The sequence below is a fragment of the Tinamus guttatus genome, unplaced genomic scaffold (genome assembly GCF_059628265.1).
Source record: "Tinamus guttatus ecotype Peru unplaced genomic scaffold, ASM5962826v1 Tinamus_guttatus_pri_ptg000287l, whole genome shotgun sequence".
Taxonomy (NCBI): domain Eukaryota; kingdom Metazoa; phylum Chordata; class Aves; order Tinamiformes; family Tinamidae; genus Tinamus; species Tinamus guttatus.
The window spans coordinates 3952109-3969158 of NW_028288821.1; the positions used below are offsets into that span (position 1 = coordinate 3952109).

General features: G+C 48.5%; 1 protein-coding gene across 1 annotated transcript; it reads left to right on the forward strand.

Annotated features, from left to right (window-relative positions):
* The first annotated feature begins 9533 nt into the window (after nucleotides 1–9533).
* ASB12 (ankyrin repeat and SOCS box containing 12) lies at nucleotides 9534–11117 on the forward strand. The gene is made up of 2 exons (XM_010215586.2): nucleotides 9534–10374; nucleotides 10890–11117. Exons 1-2 carry the CDS (start codon nucleotides 9552–9554, stop codon nucleotides 11021–11023), a joined length of 957 nt encoding a protein of 318 aa, XP_010213888.2. The 5' UTR covers nucleotides 9534–9551; the 3' UTR covers nucleotides 11024–11117.
* Nucleotides 11118–17050: the final 5933 nt, after the last annotated feature.

Genomic DNA, 17050 nt, shown 5'->3' on the forward strand with positions numbered 1-17050 from the left:
AAATGGACTTTTTAGCTTATGGACCCGGCTCCATCTTGTACTCTCCTTGGTGGCTGTGATGCTGCTGGAGATTAAAACTGCAAAGTGTAAAAAGCAGCAGTAATTCCAATTGTGCACAACTCTTCTGAAGAGCCAAGGGCTTGTTTCCCCGGGGCCATGGATGGCCAGAAGAGCTGAACCAAAGCTGTACCTGTTCTGGGCAAGTTTCCCCTGTAGGTGTGTGGAATTGCACAGAGACCCTTTGTGCAGTTTAATTCGATTCCCTTTTCAGCATTCCTTGCCTCATGTTTATATGAGATGTTGCTGTCGGGACTTCAGACTACGTTTTCAGTTTATAAAATTTTGAATCAAACTGAAAATATTCTCCAAATTAAAAACCCCCCTCAACCATTAATAAAAAGTAGAAGCACTCCTATAAAGTACTGTGAAACAGTATAAGTGTATGAGTAACAACTATAATCTAATTTAAAACAACCAAGTTAATTTCAATGTTCAAGATAAACAAAAGTAGTCATTCAGGTGTCTCGCAGTGAGAAGGTATCTTCTTATTAAGCATATCAAAAGACCTGATTAAAAAGGGCAATGCAAGGGAACATACAGTTTCTTCCATGCCCAGAACAGCAGTAAGAAACAAACTTTTTTTTTTAGTGCTGCAGGTTTTAAAATCTCAAAAGCAAGTAATATTTAAGTCAGTTTAATAAAAATAGTAATTTCCAAGGTAAGAGTAAGAGACCTGCAGGGAGCAATTCTTTATAGCTAAGCACATAAAATATTGAACCAGATATGCTTAAACAAAAGATATTGAGGCTTTTTTTTGTATGGATACGTATCAAAGATACGTACGAACAGTGGTGTGTTTTATTTTGAGGAGTGCACTGAGGGGGTTGCACCCGAACCAAATAGCACTAAATACACAAAAATTCTGCTGTAGGTTTCCACTGAAAAGTGTTGAGCAGTTCCTTGCCCTTTATAGTGTAAAAGCTCAATTTCACATACCCAAACTTGGCTCTCTTAAGCCCTTTTCAAATAGGCTAGTGGTTTAACCCTGTCTTTCTATTCAAGCTAGTAGGAGAGGGTTAGTGGGTTGTATGGATGGCTTCTTAATTAGGGAGCTCCTACATGGGAAATGAAGCCAATATAGGCACTTTTTAGGACCGGTTATTTTAAGTTGTCATTCTGTTATGTGATCTCTATTGAGAATTAGAGATGCAGTTACAAATAATTTTGACTGACTACTGAAGGATTTAGGCACACTGTTTGTTAATCTTTGTATAAGAATATTTTGCAAAATGTTTCTATAAATGTTTACACACTGCCTTGCCTTTTGAATTATCACAGATTACCTAGGAAAAAGTGCAGTGATCTTTGCTTATTCGTAAAGGAACGTGACACTGACATCTCCTTAGATCTTTTATTCCTGACTACGCTCCTTTCTGTGCGTACAGCCCTGAAAAGATTACTTTATACACTGAAAATATTTATGAGCTTTTAGTAATCTTGCTGCTTTTGACTTCAGTAACAAAACAATGCATGACTTTATACTTTGAAATGTAAAACCTAGCCAAAAAGGGGGATGATCTGTTGTTTTAAACCTCTTGGATATAATATATACAAGCTTGGTCAAAGTCTGCAACATTTGAAGTCATTCATGCTGGTGCTGTAGATTTAGGCTGGAAACGATTCCAGGGTTGCCTGGAATGCCAGGAAATTCTTTGCTTGAAAACCAATTAGCTAGAACCCTTTTAGCTTGGAAGACATTTTTTTGTGTGTGTGTTTCAAGACCAAAAATGAGAAGCGGTTCCAAGTGCTGCAGCTCCTCCTCGGGTCCCGCTGCAACCGGGACCGGCTCCTGCCGCGGCTTCGAGGCGCCTGCTGAAAGCGTCTGCCGAGCTCCTGGGCGAGTGCCCCGCCTGCTCTGGTGAGTGACTCCATGGAATCGTCCCTGGAAAAGCATCTGAGGAAGCCTAAAAACTGTTACATAGGTGCTGTGTCGTGCAGGCGCTGTGTGGAGAGAAGTTACTCCGACCTGTTCCTGGTTGAACGTTCGTGCGTTGTTACGTTGTGAGCTCTCTCATCGGGAGCTGCAAGCTGAGCAGTGCGACTTGCTGCCTTGTGTTTGGATTCCCGGATACGGGAGAGGGATCCTGTGTGCTGGGGCTGGGTGCTGTTCATGCGAAACTCTGCTATTTCTGGAAGACTCCTTGCTTTCAACGAGATGCTCTGCTGGTGGCCTGGTGCCTGGACGTTGTCTCTCGCACTTGCTCCAAATAGGTACAGCCTTGCAGTGGGAAGTGCCTAAAATAGAGTGTGTTAAAGCTACTCCCTGCAAGTAGAAGAGGGACTTGCATAGCTTTATTTCTCAGTAAAAATGTCTTAATGTGAATTTCCTAATGCTGGGTTCTTAATTTATATTTTGTTTTGCAGTTGTCAGTGCTAGACAAAATCAAATGAATGCTTTATGGAAGAAAAGGGATGTTGGGTTTGCTCGTAGATGCTGTAGGTCTCGGCCTCCTCTTACGGCAGAAGAAAAGGCTGTTAAAAGCACATATATGCATTTTGTTTCTGATCTTAGAGAATGCCTTTTATTTAAGCGCTTAGAAGAAACGCTCCCCCGCTATGCTGGTGCTTGCTGGTAGCTGAAGCCACCTCGCATAAGATGAAGAAAGATTTGCTTGTAGGCAGCTGGGAAGCTTGAGTTTGCTGATGCCTGGGAGCCCGGTGGGATTCGCTGGGAGCTGAAGCACTTGCAGCAGCCTCGAGTGGGCCCCGCTTGGGCTGCAGTAGAAATGACCACTGGGAAGCTCCTGTCTTTGCTCTTTCCATTGGGTTTGGTGATCATGGGCCCTCAAGTAGCCTGCTAGAAAAAAACTTTGCACTTTGCACAGATGAACCTAACGCACACAGGGAAGTTGTTCACAAGAGCTTTTGTGCTGGATGTGGTGTCAGCTCATATCGGGCAAATCTGGGCTTGGGGTAGCTTTAGTGCCTGGCAGTTGCACCTCAAAAGGAACAAATTCTTGGCACTATTCAGTACTGCATATGCACAAGTGACCAAAAGAACTCAAAATGTAGCTTTCCCTCATTTTTATTTTTTTTTCTTCACCTTCACATCTTCTGCATTGGGTTCTGGGATCTTTTTATGCGGATCGAAAGCCGAGGCGATCCCTTGCTTATGTTCGTTCCTGTTGTGCGTGGGCACATCCAGGACCTCGGTTCTGCTGGAGGAAAGGTTTCTCCTGCACATGATCATTTTGTTTTAATCAACGCACAGCGCCTCATATAGGGGAGGAACATCCCAAACCAGGTGATGCTGCAGCCCACGCTCTCCTGGCTGCCTCCTGCTAAGGGTAGCCAGGTCGGTGCCAGTTGTAGTCGTTGTTTGGGAGGGTAAGTATTAAAACAGGCAGTGCTGCTTCCCTCCAACGTCTTTGACCTGCAAAACCAATGCAGAAAAGAGGGTAGGTTTAAGTATCTTTTCTGTATCTTTTCTTTTAACATGAATCTGTGTGTATGGTCCCCTGTGTGCATCTGTATTTAATGTAGCAGTGTACTACTGGAGTAACTTGTAGCACTGGATCTAGTTGTATGTAACTGAGCACAATTATGTACCTTTCCTCCTCACCCACAAACTTACCTAAAATTATGTGGTATTCTGCTTAGTCTGACATGTTCTGCTGTTCTTTAAGTCGGTTGCTGGTTTTGTCCTTAGTGTAATTGTTGAGGGGCAGTTGTACAAAATCGTGTGCGATTAAATCCTATATGTGCTGCAACGGCTGTTTACTTATGATTCATTTTAGTTAATGCACTGCTTTAAAAAAAAAAAAAAAGTACCATGTTTGAAGGAACACTGTGTCCTTTTATTCTAAATGTATTTGTCTCATGATGTTTTATTTGTATGACGGTTTATTTTTATTTCCTATGAAAAAATAAATACCTTTTTAAAGTAATAGGTGGGTCTGCCTCTTAAATTTCAGCTCAAAGCAGGAGAGCAGTATGTGATCACCAGGCCCTCCTCGATGCTGCCCCATGGCGCTGTGAATCTTTAAGTGTGTATTTCTTTCCTACATCTTAAGGCAAAAAATGCACCTGACAGGTGGGTATTCTTAATCCTCAGATGTTTCAAAGTCTTTCTCCTTTTGCTATTTATAAATATTCTTAATGTTACCAGTGCAATTAGTTTACCTGAATTAAGACTTTCCCCGAACTGAACTGTATTGTTCACATTAGTACTGGGTGGAATTGAGAAAGCTCCAATTTGCATTTCAGGGAAGCTTATTGTGTACTTGACAGCATCTTTGCTGGGGTGACTTAAGCTTCCCTCTTGGAGCTAAGTTAGCTCGGAGAGGTCGGGTTACTTCAGACGCGTTGGAGGGTGAGTGCTAAAGCCTTATGTTTTTGACAGCTGCTGGTTGGTGTTGGCTCCCAACATACCTTCCATTAAGTGAAAACACTGATCAGCAAACCCAGTGGGAGCTGCCTACAGCAGCTCCCTTCTTTAAAGCCACATCTGCTGCTCTAAGGGGAGATTTAAAAAAGCAAACAGTTAAGTTTATGACTTGTTTTTTAAAGAAATACTAAACTGAAGATTTCAGTATAATTTCTAGTGCAGTTTCCAAATTGAAGTGCTCTAATTTCGTTTTCTGGTTAGGTGCACAGGGATTGTGGACAAAAACCCAGAAGTTCTGTTATAAATGATAAAAATTCTGTAAGGTCAAATTAGACCCTCGTTTTCTGCACCTCTGTTATAGTGGTTCAGGGCTGTTTAGTGAACTACTAAATGGTGGGTTTTTTGTTTGTTTTGCTCAGCAAAGAATGGACCTTGAAGTTTATTCACCTCTGGGACAGCAAAGGAGCTAGCATGAGTGGGAATCCCTAAAATAAATAAATATATATTAAAAACAAACAAACACTTGCCAGAACAACATTGCTAACTGTAGTTATGTCCACAGTTCCCTCCGTGGATCTCTGCAATTGGAGGATGCTGCTCCCAAGTACTCACTTTGCAGGCTTCTTCTGCAGACATGAAGCAGGGATGAGAACCAGGACTAAGGGTGACTGGAGTTTTCCAAAACTTGAGCATTTCACAAACATCCTGAGGCTTTTGTACAGCCTCTGAGGACACTGTCCCTGCCGCTGGCAAGGAGCTTTAGAGGGAGTTAAACAACACAGAGCTGCTGTTTAGGGAACTTCTTATCCAACAAAGGGGAAATCGTGGAGAGAATAAGATAAAGATGGTGATAGTGTTTGCTCTTTTGCCCAAATTGGGTTCAATGCTTTTTTTTTTTTTTAACCCTGTTCCACCACCTCTCATAACTTTTCAGAAGTTTTTCAGAACTTTTTTGGGGTGACTTTGCCAATGACTTTTTGAAAGCAATGAAATTTTCATTACGCTGTTATTCAGCGTGTGGGATTTAAAGGTTTTAAGGTAAACATGGCAACTCGCAGCAATTATTAATTCTACCTCAGAAAGATTGTTGTTGCAGGCTTACCTGCTGTTGGAAAGATGTTATATGCATATATTTAAGGAATTTGTATATGTGGATATGCATATAAAAGGAATTTGATACCTCTGTTGATGCCTTCTCTGTCTGCCTGATATTTCAGCCAATCCCATGGATTTACCTTGTGGGACATACAGTGTGTGATCTCAGGGCAAGAGTGCTTTTATGCCTGACACATTATTACAGTTTTGCTTCCTCTTGAAACCTCTGGAATTAAAACCAGTGCCTGTAAACCAAAAATAGGGCGATTCCCTTGTGCACCTGTGGATAGTTTCTTTGAAGTGTTGACAGCCTGAAGCACATTTAAGAGAGGACTGGAAGGAATGTTGGGGTTTTGGTGAACTGCCGATGCTGGGCAGAGAGGAGCTGTAAGCGAGGGCTGCCCGGCGCCCGCTCACCGCAGCGCGCGGCGTTCGGAGGTCCCGTTCGGAATGGGAGCAAACGTGGAGCGCAGACCCGCCTGCGTTAACGTTCTGCAGTGGTTTGGAGCTCAAAGGCAGACGGAGGGAGAAGTTTTCCCTTCAAAAATCCCTCCCAGTGGACTTGGAGGACAGTTTGTAAACTCTTAATCTGTGCAAAATGATTTATTTGGCACTGCTTAATGCTAATCTCTGGACCTTTTTGCGGTGTTAAATCAGAAAGCTTATTACTGCCTTTTGGCTGCGTTAATAGCTATAATCTCTTATAATGAAAATAACTTTACTGGACCGCATTTACCTTCTGAGGAAGCTTCTTGGCATTAAATATACTTCTGTCCTTTAATTCCTCACCAATTAAGGGGAAGTTAATTAAATATTTTGCTGGAGAAGGTACCAGGTCACCCCGCTTGCCTTGGGAGATTCCCCCTTGCTCTTTGGGTTCTTGCAGACTGGGAGCCCTTTCCCTGTCTTCTCAGACCTCCCTCTATTTGAAGAGTTAGGAGTTTTAACCTAAATGTGGCAAATTTATCAGTCCTCTCTCCTTAGGTGCCTGTTAGGTGTTTACCTGAACCTACTGATTTCAATATTCACTCAAGATGCTGTTTAACACACTTGGTTGTTAAGGGAGCAGGAAGAGCATTTCAGTTTGCTGCTTTCCAGCTGAAGGCAGATTTATTCAATAAACAATTCTTCTGGCTGCATTAGTATCGGGATTATCCCTGTTAATTCCTAAAGCCCAGGTGCAGTTTCTACAGTTCCATCCTTGCCAAGAGCAGAACAATAACAAGAGAATATGCAGTTGTGCTCCTTCCTAATTTCATTTATAGTCTTGGCTTTGGAAAACAGACCTTTTTGAAGCAAGTCTACTGCGTGGTTTTGGAGAATGTGCCACTACCACTAAACCAAATGTCTAAACCCTATTAATATTTAACACTTTGGTGCTCTTTGCCCTTGTGGCAGTACATGCCAGGCTCCCTGCAGTCTGGTGGCAGTCGTGGGCACTTCAAGAACGTTTCACAGAGGCCCAGATTTTACTCCTTGCAGTGGTGGTGATTTTTCTGCTGGGTGACTGCATTCCTTCCGTTATCTAGCAGCACTGATAACACCACTTCATGCTGTCAGGCCATTCCTGCCCCACTGCCAGAAAGTTTGGAAGAACTTTAGGGGGAACTGGATAAAATATGAGTACACTTGACAGCTGACAGCTTTTGATAAGACAACGCGAACATTGCTCCCCTCTTCTCCCATCCACCCTGTAAGAAGGATTTTATACTGCTTAATTTTATGAAGACGATGCAGTGGTTTATTCTGGCAGACTTAACTGGTAGCAAAGCCTAAGCCACAGCTCAGACTTGCACCCTGGAGCTGTCTTGAGAAATCTGGACTGTTTTTGGTAGCTTTGGTCCTTCCGTGCTTTCATAAGCCAAGGTTGGGGTGTTGCTAATAGCAATTCTTACTGGACGATGGGAAATAAAGAGCGTAGTAGCCCTAGAAGCTGCACAGGGTCTGGGCCAGGACTGGGCAAGGGGTCTGGTGGCCCAGGCTTGTGCAGCGGCTCCGGGTGAGCTGAGCACGGATACCAGGAAGCGGCGGAGCAGCTCGTGGCCGCTCGGAGCTGACGCCCCGGGCGCGCGGCCGCCAGCACCTGTCCGGCTCTGCAACCCCCCTCTCGCTATATTTACCCTTCCCAAGGGGAACTTTCCAAGAATGGAAGTAGGGAGATAAAATGCCTGTGAGGGCTAAAATTAGCCGGCGAGCCCGGGCCCTGCGGTGGCATTTCAGCTGCGCGCTGCCCAGACGGCCTCATTCCCCTGTGGCCGTCCCCAGCGAGGACGGTCCCAGCTCTTCCTCGCCGTGCCGGGGGCTCGTCCTGGAGCAGCAGCCGCCTGGCTGGGCCTAGGGCAGCGTCACCGACCTCACAGAGGCAAAGCAGCGGCGTCGCGGCGCCTCGGCGACTCGGGGCACATGGAGGGAGCTTGGTGACCACCGCTTGAAGAGCGTGAGTAGATTTTCCTGTCGCTCTTAGGTCACTGGTAGTCCCTCCAGAGGCCTCGTGCCTGTGCGGGCAGCTTTGTCAGTGTGGGAGGTGGCACCTGGCTTTGGTTCTCTGAGCACCTCCCTGCACCCGTATTTGCAGGAATGTCCCTCTGGAGATGCTGGTTTCCATTGCCTGGAAACGTTGCACCTGGTCCATTACTTTTCGGGCCAGTTTCCGTGGAGAATATGTAGAACTGTGGAGCCCTTTTTGAACCGGCTCTTGAATACCCCCTGGCTCAAAGCCATGTAGTCAGGAGGGTTTTGGAGCTCCGGGGCTTGCCATTAGCCTGTCTCCCAAATAAAGCGTTGATCCGTGATTTCACGTATTTGTATATAAATTGATGGGGGTAGCTTGACAAGTTGGAGTGCAATGGGGCTCTGCCTGCCCTGGATACCATCAAACCTGCTCTACTTTATCAAAGCCTATTCTGAGATGACCTTGCATGGGGGATCCTCCTGGCCACCTTCACACAGCAAGGGCTGGTGTGAGACCCAGCGGCCGTGGCTCCATCATGGTACCGTGAGGGGCACGTTTGCAGGAAGGGGGTCATTGCTTCGTGCTGCCAGTTTCTGTGCTGAACACGAGGTGACCTCCGAGGAGGCACCCACGAAAGCAGCAGAGCCCCGCGGCCGCCTGTCAGGAGAACGTTGGAGCTGTAATGGGAAGGGACGGCAGCGAGAATCCCTGCGGAGAAAGCCCCCCTCGGCCTCCCCGCGCCCAGGGCTCCAGCGAGGAGCGTCGCTCCTGCGGCCTCCCTCTCGGAGCAGGAGAACAGCGAGAGACTTTGTTGTTCTGGAGCTCGAGCGTGTGTAGAGTTTGGGGAAGTTTAATGCTAAAAGCTCTTCAGGCTGGGTTTGCACCAGCAGCAGCTTTCGTGTTGAAATCGAATCCCAGCTAGTCCCTTTAAAAATGGCAAGGCATAAAAATTACCAGGTACTTCTCTGTGCCTGCTCTGGAGTGAAATCTAGCAGTGCCACCGGCTCCTTAAATCACCTTCAGAATCTTCTATAGGGTCCAAAATACTTGTTAAAGTACATCTCTGTTAATGTAGCCGTTGGCCAGGCCGTTCATGTGAGGTGGCCAGCACAAAGCTAGGCTGATCTTGCTGTTTTCAGATGTGTCTTTGCCCAATGGCCCTCATGGGGAATGCCCAGACCGGCTAGTTCTGAAGATTTGGGAAGAACTGGTGGGCTTATTTACCAGTTGGTGCAGAATCCTTTCAGAAGTCTAGTTTTAAATGACCGGTGCCCATGCATTGGTCTATCCCCTACCTTTTTACCACATGTGGGAGCAGCAGCAGCAAATCATTACAAGAAAAAATAAGAGTTTGGTGAGCTCCCGATGCAGTGTGTGACCTTCAACACCAAGCCCAAGCTTGTGTTTGTCCATCGTTGTAACCTTTTTGAGAGGTGGCTCATGTATGTGCTAGAGCAATGAGCTCCATCTTAAAGCTTCACAGCGTGGGTTTCCTCTCCTGGGGTATTGCAAGCATATGGCTTAAACAGAAGAAAGACAAGGAGGCTGGTGTGAGACAGGGCAGGTTCTAATGCTCTTTTCTTGTCGTCCCATAGATCTCATGCTTTACAGTTTACAATGAAAGTGGTACTTAGGAGACCGACCAAAAAAATGAGCCTAATGGACATAACTAAAATTTTCTCCATGCTCCAGCCCAGAGAAGATGAAGAGGATAACAGAGAAAGCCAGGAGCTGAACCAAGCGGTGTCTGAGGATGACTATCAAACTCTTGATAAACTCTTGCGCCAAGACAAATACAAAAAATTTATCAACAGCAGAAGTGGCTGGGGTGTACCCAGCACCCCCCTCCGCCTTGCCGCGTCCAAGGGCCACATACAGAGTTTAGAGGTCCTCCTGGCCCATGGAGCAGACGTGGACAGCCTGGATGTGAAAGCGCAAACGCCGCTGTTCACGGCCGTGAGCAACGGTCACCTGGCGTGTGTTAAAGCTCTCCTGGACGCAGGGGCCTGTCCATCCGGCAGTATCTACAACAACTCCTCTCCGCTGCTCACTGCTGCTCGGGATGGGGACATCAGCATCCTGCGGGAGCTCCTGGACCACGGTGCAGACGCCAACGTCAAGGCGCGGGTGCCCGAGTGGGCTGCCAATGCTGTGGCTTGCTCGGGCCCGCTGTACCTGGCTGCAGTTTACGGGCACCTGGAGTGCTTCAGGATGCTACTGCTCTACGGAGCCGACCCCAATTATAACTGCACGGACGAGAAGATGATTGCACGGATCAAGCAGCCCAAGACTCTGCTCGAATTTTGTCTGGGACACGGCTGCAGGAGCGAATTCATCAGGCTGCTCATCGACTTTGGAGCCAACGTGTACCTGCCGAACGTGGCAGGAGAAAAGCTCGTACCCAGCACCGAGGGCCTGGAGCTGCTGCTGAGGGAGAGAGGTAACGCGCGCGAGGGCCCGGGGCTGGCGCTGAGCACTGGCTTTGCTTCAGACAGGGCAGGGGGGCAATTTGCCTCAGGTTCTCTTTCCCTTCACCTACCAATAAGGATGATGCCCTTCTTGTTGGAGTCATTTTGGGGACTGCTGTTCACAAATATCTGTAATCTGAGTATCGTTTCTCTAATTGGGGCGCATGGGTTTTCCATGCCAGAACCCTCTTGTGTTGAATACTGTTTTTTAACAGGACTTTTCTCCCTTCCTTCCCTTTCTGCAGCTGTATACTGGCTCTCTTGTACTGCCTAGGTCCTCAAAAGCTCTGCTTAGTTTAGTCCAACCCTGGGAGAGTTCATCTCCCAACTCCCATGGCATGAGAGCTGCTAGGGCTGGGGCTGCACGTGCAGCGCAGTCGGCTGCAGCACCCAACCTCTCCCAGACCCCTCCAGCTTCAGGGAACTGAACCGAAGGTCTCCGGTGACTTCTCTGTCTTTTTTTTTTTTTTCCTCCCTCTTCTTATAGTTCATCCCAAATCCCTGCTGTCTCAGTCCCGACTGGCGGTGAGGAACCTTCTGAAGCTGGCAGGCCATGCACAGGCCATTGGCGAGCTGGACATCCCGCCCGTCCTGCGGAGCTACCTCCAGCACCAGCCGTAGGAGGAAGCCCCCGATGCAGCTCGAGCTCCCGTGAACCATGTGAAGCACCCGAATTAAAAGCTGCTCCGAAGTCGCGGTTGCCCAGTGCAAAACAGCCCTGATTTGATCAGTGGCTTCAAGGTGATTGTGGCTTAAGTGTCCCCAAAAGGGACTGCCCGTGTGAAAAGGATATTTTCCTCCTTGTGGAGGGCAAGAGGGTGAAAGAAAACGGAAGAGACCTCTGCAACAAAAGTGTTGGCATGATGGTAGGACAGGATCTGATTTAATTAGTGTTTGGTTGTAAACCCTCTTCATGCTGTTAGTAGTCATGAATTGATTGGAAAAGGGCCTGAGAAAAGGCTTGATGGCCAAAGCCTGAGGTGAAAAGCCTGATTTTACCTCCTCCCCTTTTGTGGAAAAAGAGAGAGGAAGGAGGTAAAACTGGCTTCCATACCTCTAGCTGCATGTAAGGCCAGTTTTGGCAAGGCTCTGGAAGTGCTTCCTCTGCTTCTCCACTGCCAGACCGGACTGCTCCGGAGGTGGGCAGCAGAGAAGCGTGTGCTGTGGAGAGCTCGCCTCATAAACCCTCATGCTGGCAGTGGTTCTCCATCCCGGTGGCCTGTGTTACCTCTGGGTCTCCTTGGCTGACCAAACAGAGGTGGTCTTAGGCTGTATTTTTATATATCATCAAATATTTCTGCGGTTGCGAAGGGGAGAGGGTCCTTTTCCCAGCCGCATGCCCCTGATGAGGCCGGGCTTGTCTTACGTGTATGCACTGTTCTTATTAAACTGTTGTGACCTGTTGGGTAAAATGCTGCTTAACTGGTAAGGGACGAGCCTGGAAGCTCAGCCAATATCACAGTGTCCCGGGCCCCTGGCCAATGGTGCAGCTACCCAGGTCTGCTCAAATCCTGGGAAACGAAGGTTTGGGAGCGCTCCCCAAAGGCACTGCCGCTGAGCCTGAGCCAGACCACCGTATTCGCTGCTCACACGGGGTAGTGTTTGCTGCTTAAATATCCACTCGTGGGCAGAAACGCCGATGCCAGGATTGCTCCCAGCTGGCAACCTTTGTATTCACCTTTATAAGAGTGTAAGAGTCGTGTTATTATCATGTAAGTTTGTGAGCTCGTCTGCAAGCTGTGACCTCCTCTGCCCGCAGCACATCTCGGTTAACTCAGCAGAATGAGGCTTTCACTGTGCTAGGTGTGAAAAACAGTTTTATTTTCAAGTAAAACCACATGCAAACTAAAACTGCACACAGCCTATCTGCAGCGACTGCCCTGCCCCTCCGTGAAGCCGAGCGGGCTTGGCTCACTCCAGGAATCTGGATTTAAGGCAAGGAGGGAGTTTAGGCGTTCCCGGGACAGCTCTGCTGGTGATTCACTCCCTGGCTTTGGCAACCACGCAGGCTTTTTTCTTCTGGGCTTCTGCAAAGCCATTGGGTTTTTTTGCAAAGCGGTGGTCAAACGTGTAATTAACTGTGATCTGTGCCCTGGCAATCACAGCAGAAAAATCCCTGGGGAGTGGGGTTGGTATGGGTCAAAGTCGGCCCTCCCCAAGTGGGACAGGCTGTAGAAGAGCTATCTGGGCTCTGCTTTTTAAAGTAAAAAACGAAGATTGGAGAATGCAGCTAGAAGAGACATTCCCTGGGGTGAGTTCTTGTTACCTGTAGTGGCTCCCTATGGCGGTGTCACTTGTTTATATATTTTAGTCTTTAACACAGTGGCTGGGACAACTCCAGGCTGCACTTTTTTTTTTGGTGTCAGCAACAGGGACAATGTTTCTTAGTCTCTTAAATCACGGTTTGCTGTTAGAGGTTGCAGCCCAGAGGAGGCCATGGTCTAAGTAGGTGACCTGGCTGGTCCCTCCTGCAGTAGATGATGAGTGATAAAAATTGCCAAATGGGTAAGCTCAGCCCAAGTGTTTTGTACTGAGCCTTGCTCTATTCTTAATAACTGATGCTGTGACAGCGGGGAGCAGGGACAGGCTTTTCTTAATTATATTTATTGCTGCCTTTCAATGTGTGGAAGGAAAGAGCAGTGAAATCACTGGAGCAGTAATGTGTAGCCCATCTTGGAGAAGGAGCTTAGCCATTCAGCGCTGTGTTGTAGTGTGATCATTGCTGTGATATAAGGGACCCCTTGGTGGCCTGGAGAGGACGATTTGCTTACATTTATAGCCCTGCGCTGTCGCTGCCGTTCCTCTGCAGCCCAGGGCATGGGTAGTTGTTATGTCCTGGTCTATCTTTAGGATTTAGCTAAATATATCCCATATGTTTTGTTTATTACAGTGTAATTGTACCTTGAGTGCAACCACAGTTAGGGAAAAGCAAGTGGAAGCTGCATGTGTGTTCAAACACATCTCATGGTGCCTTCAGGAGCTCAGCACGTGCAGAAAGGCTCTTCAGCCTCCCAGAGCGATATTTTCTGTGAGACTTTGGCAACTTTGCTCTTAGTCATTATTGAACGTCTCTTGCAAAATGTCAGCTTGGCATCAGCTCGGGTTAGTTTGCCGTTTGCAAAACAGGCACATTTTGCATTATTTATAGGCTTCTGATCTAATTGTTATTTCAAAGGTTGTGGGAGCTATTAATCAGCATCTATTAGGCTGCAGGACATCTCAAGAGGGAAGTATGAAGGGTCCCAAGCTTGGCATACTTGAAATTAGCCTGGACAAAGCTTTAGCAACTACTCTGTAGAAGCAATTGTGCATTGGCAGTGAAACGGGACTCGGTGATCTAGTAAGTCTTCATCTTTTCTGAAAGAGCTGCAGCAGCCTCTTCTCGAAGGGAGGGATTATTGGCTCAAGGGTCCGTCCCAGATCGGAGGCGCAGGAAGCAGCACAGAGAGGGCAGCAGGTCTGGGTGGTCATTGAAGACCTGTCAAATCCCTGAACAAGCCCATTCCTGTGCAAATACAGACTGACCAGACTGGGTGCACCCAAAACATTGGCTTTGTGTTCCTTCTCCCCTTCCCTTTGCTAAAAACCCTCTATTTTATTTGAGGAGGTTGTTGGGAATCCTTTCAGCTGCTGTTCTGATCTGCTGAAGAAACATGAAAGCCCTTGGGCAGTCTCTATGAGGAGAAACCCATTGCCACACACCTTACCGTTCACGTTGACACCTGGAAACCTTCCCGTTGTTTATTCGGAACCAGTTTGTCTGTAGGCTTGTCCTTAGTCCTAGGAAATGGGATTAAAAGTAGAACAGGAAAGTTTGTTTATGCATGAACATCAAGATATGTATATTTAAAGCTATATAAAATAGCTCACGCTGGCTCTTCTACTGCTGTTTGGCCCAGGTAAGTCTTATGCTGTGGAGCTGCACAGCATTTTAGATGCTAATTGTGCTACTATTAGACCACTACCAAAACCATGCTGGGGGAGGTTAGAGTCACACAGGAGCAGTCTGAGTGGATGCAGGGAGCACAGCTGAGTCCCCAGTACCTCCTGGGTGCTGGGCCTTCACCTTGCCATCAGCTGGGTTGGTGATGGGTCACTTCCCCACTGGGGACAAGGGCCCTGGCTGCCTCCCCTCCTTGCCCACGGGCCGCTGAGCAGCTTTGAGGAGCTAATGGCTTCCAGTCCCTGCTGTCCTGGGATGGATTTGAGCCGACAGCCTGAATGAGAATATAATTTGTTAATATTTGAATGGATGAAAAATTTCATTTTCAAGGTAATCGTGCTAAATAAGCAGCAGCTGGTGGTTCTAATAACAGCTGCCCATGTTTATTAATTAATGGAGCTTCATGATGGGGAGTAGTTTGCAGCAGTGTGTCTAGCTCCAACCAGCAGGCTGCACTCCGGAGACAAGTTGCTCCTTTGCTTTCCTCGCCCAACAGGCGCTACCGGATCTCTGGGAAAGCACTCCCCTTTGCAAAGACATTTCCAGCTTGAATTTCTCCTGCACAGCAGTTCAAATAACAGTGGGAGGGAATATTTAGAAACAACCTGGGGAAGGTTTTGCCTGCTGCACTTGCAGAGCAATGTCCCTGGCCGCCGGTGGCAACACTCTGTGCTTGATGTATCCTTTGTTAAACCTCCTGCCGGCCCTGAGAGGCGAGTGCTGCTCTCTCCGTTTTATCCGAGCACAAAACCAAAGCCAAGGCCGGAGCCGCGGCAGGCGCTCGTGCAGCTCTGGGCCTCGGGCGCTGGCATTGTGCTGGCCCGGCCCCGCTGATCCCAGGATCTGAGGGATATTAGCAGCGTTTTGATGAGCAGAGCATGCTCAAGGGAATTTAACGCTGGCTTTTGAAAGCTTTGTCTGTGGATGGGAACAGTGGAGCTTGCTGCCTGCTCCGGCTTCTGGAGCCAAGCAGGTCCTCTGGGACATCCCCAGAGGGTCTTGTGGATCCCTTGGCCTTGGTGCGTCCTGAAGCTCCTCGGGAGCAGACTGTGTCAGGATGGACGTGGCCACCTCCTCACAGGGTGCCCTACCAGGACTGTCAAAACTTGAGAGATCCTGCTCCTGCCTTTCCTCGTGCACCCCGACTGAGGGCATCCGTGCGCCCACTAAGGCTGCGGACAACCAGATGTCGCTTCCTCCCCTCAGGCACCGCAGCCTCTTGAGCTGCTGAGCGGGGCACGTTGGGCCCATCCGAGTGTTGGAGAGCAGGTTTGCGTCCCCACTCTGAGCTGAGGACGTGCGTCTCATTCATCTCCATGCGCGGTGTGAACGCGGTGTGACGGCTCATCCGTGGCCGTGCTGCAGCTCTCAGGCGCCATCTGCCTCGGCTCCGTGTCATCTGCTGGCCTGTGGTCCCCCAGCAGGTCCCCCGTGTCCTGCCCGCCCGCCCCTTGCCCTGGCACGTGCTTTTCATGATCCTTGTGCAAATTAAGATGATTAGGGTAACACAAGGAAAACAGCCCTCAGGCTGCCCCTGAGGCTGGGAAGCCACTCCCTTGGGAAGGAAGTTTGGGGGAAGAAGTCAAAATGGGGATGAACTGGCACGCGTTCCCAGGACCCGCTCATTGGAGATCCCTATAAATCGAACTCCTTTAGGTTAAAATCAGTGCTCTGCTTTAGCACAGGCCCTTCCTTCCCTCATGTGCTCAAGTCTGGGAGCACGGGAAGGGGCTGTGTAGCAATTAAGGGGCCTTTAAATATGGTCCCAAGAAGGACTCCCTGGCTGACAAACGCTGGTCACCAGGGGGACAAAAGTGCAGCTGCTCTGCGAGGGATTAATTTGCAAATTTGCCCTCTCGGGCGTTGCTCTTACCCTCCCCTGTGCCGCTAGGTGTCCTTTCAAAGCGAAGGACCCAGTGCCCAAGCAGGCAGGAGCCCTCTTGTCCCCAGAGTGACTGCTCTGTTCCCACAGCAAGAGTGAGGCCTCTCACCCCACAGCAGATCCCATGGAGGGACCCTTCTGTCCTCCCCTGTGACCTGCTTTAGCCACCAGTGGTGGCTGCGGGGACAAGCTGCCTGCAGGCCCAGGACGGCTCCTGGCTAAGAAACATCTTAGAGGGTTACTATGAGCCTCCGTGTGGCATTTTGCTGTCCTTGACTTAGCAGGTGGTCAGTACTGCTGCTGTTTTAATTCCGCCCTGCCTTTAATTTGGCTGTGGCCAATCCCCACTGCTCCTCCGGCATCCTCATCGCTACCTCAGCTTCTTGGGTGTTTTTTTCTGTTGATAAAGGTGTTTCTTTAATCATGGGACGGTGGCTATGCCCAATCTACAGTGATCTACAATGATGGAAAAATACAGGCAAGGCAAAATTGCTCAACTTCTACTGTGATGAACCTTAAAAAGCTCAGCTACACCTTGCTGGGTCTTGACTGGGAAGAGAGACACTGCGTGACAGTGGCACACAGTGTGACAGCAGGCCTTGCGGGAGGTGCCGGTGGCACATTTGGTGACAGCAGCACACAAGTAGCATTGGATCGTGTGCCAGCAGCACCTGCACTGGGTGACAGTGGCACAAGCAGGAACAGGATATGTGGGGTGACAGTGGCATGAGGCAGCCAGGAGCCTGGGCGCAGGGTGGCAGTGGCACAGGGGTATGGCATTGGTGTGCCTGGGGGGCTACAGCAGGACACTTGCTGTACCAGC

Bases quoted from the DNA above. Each gene is read 5' to 3' on its own strand.
- ASB12 (XM_010215586.2), top strand. From the start codon at position 9,552: ATGAAAGTGGTACTTAGGAGACCGACCAAAAAAATGAGCCTAATGGAC. The intron at 10,375-10,889 runs GTAACGCGCGCG...CTCTTCTTATAG, and splicing joins GCTGCTGCTGAGGGAGAGAG to TTCATCCCAAATCCCTGCTG.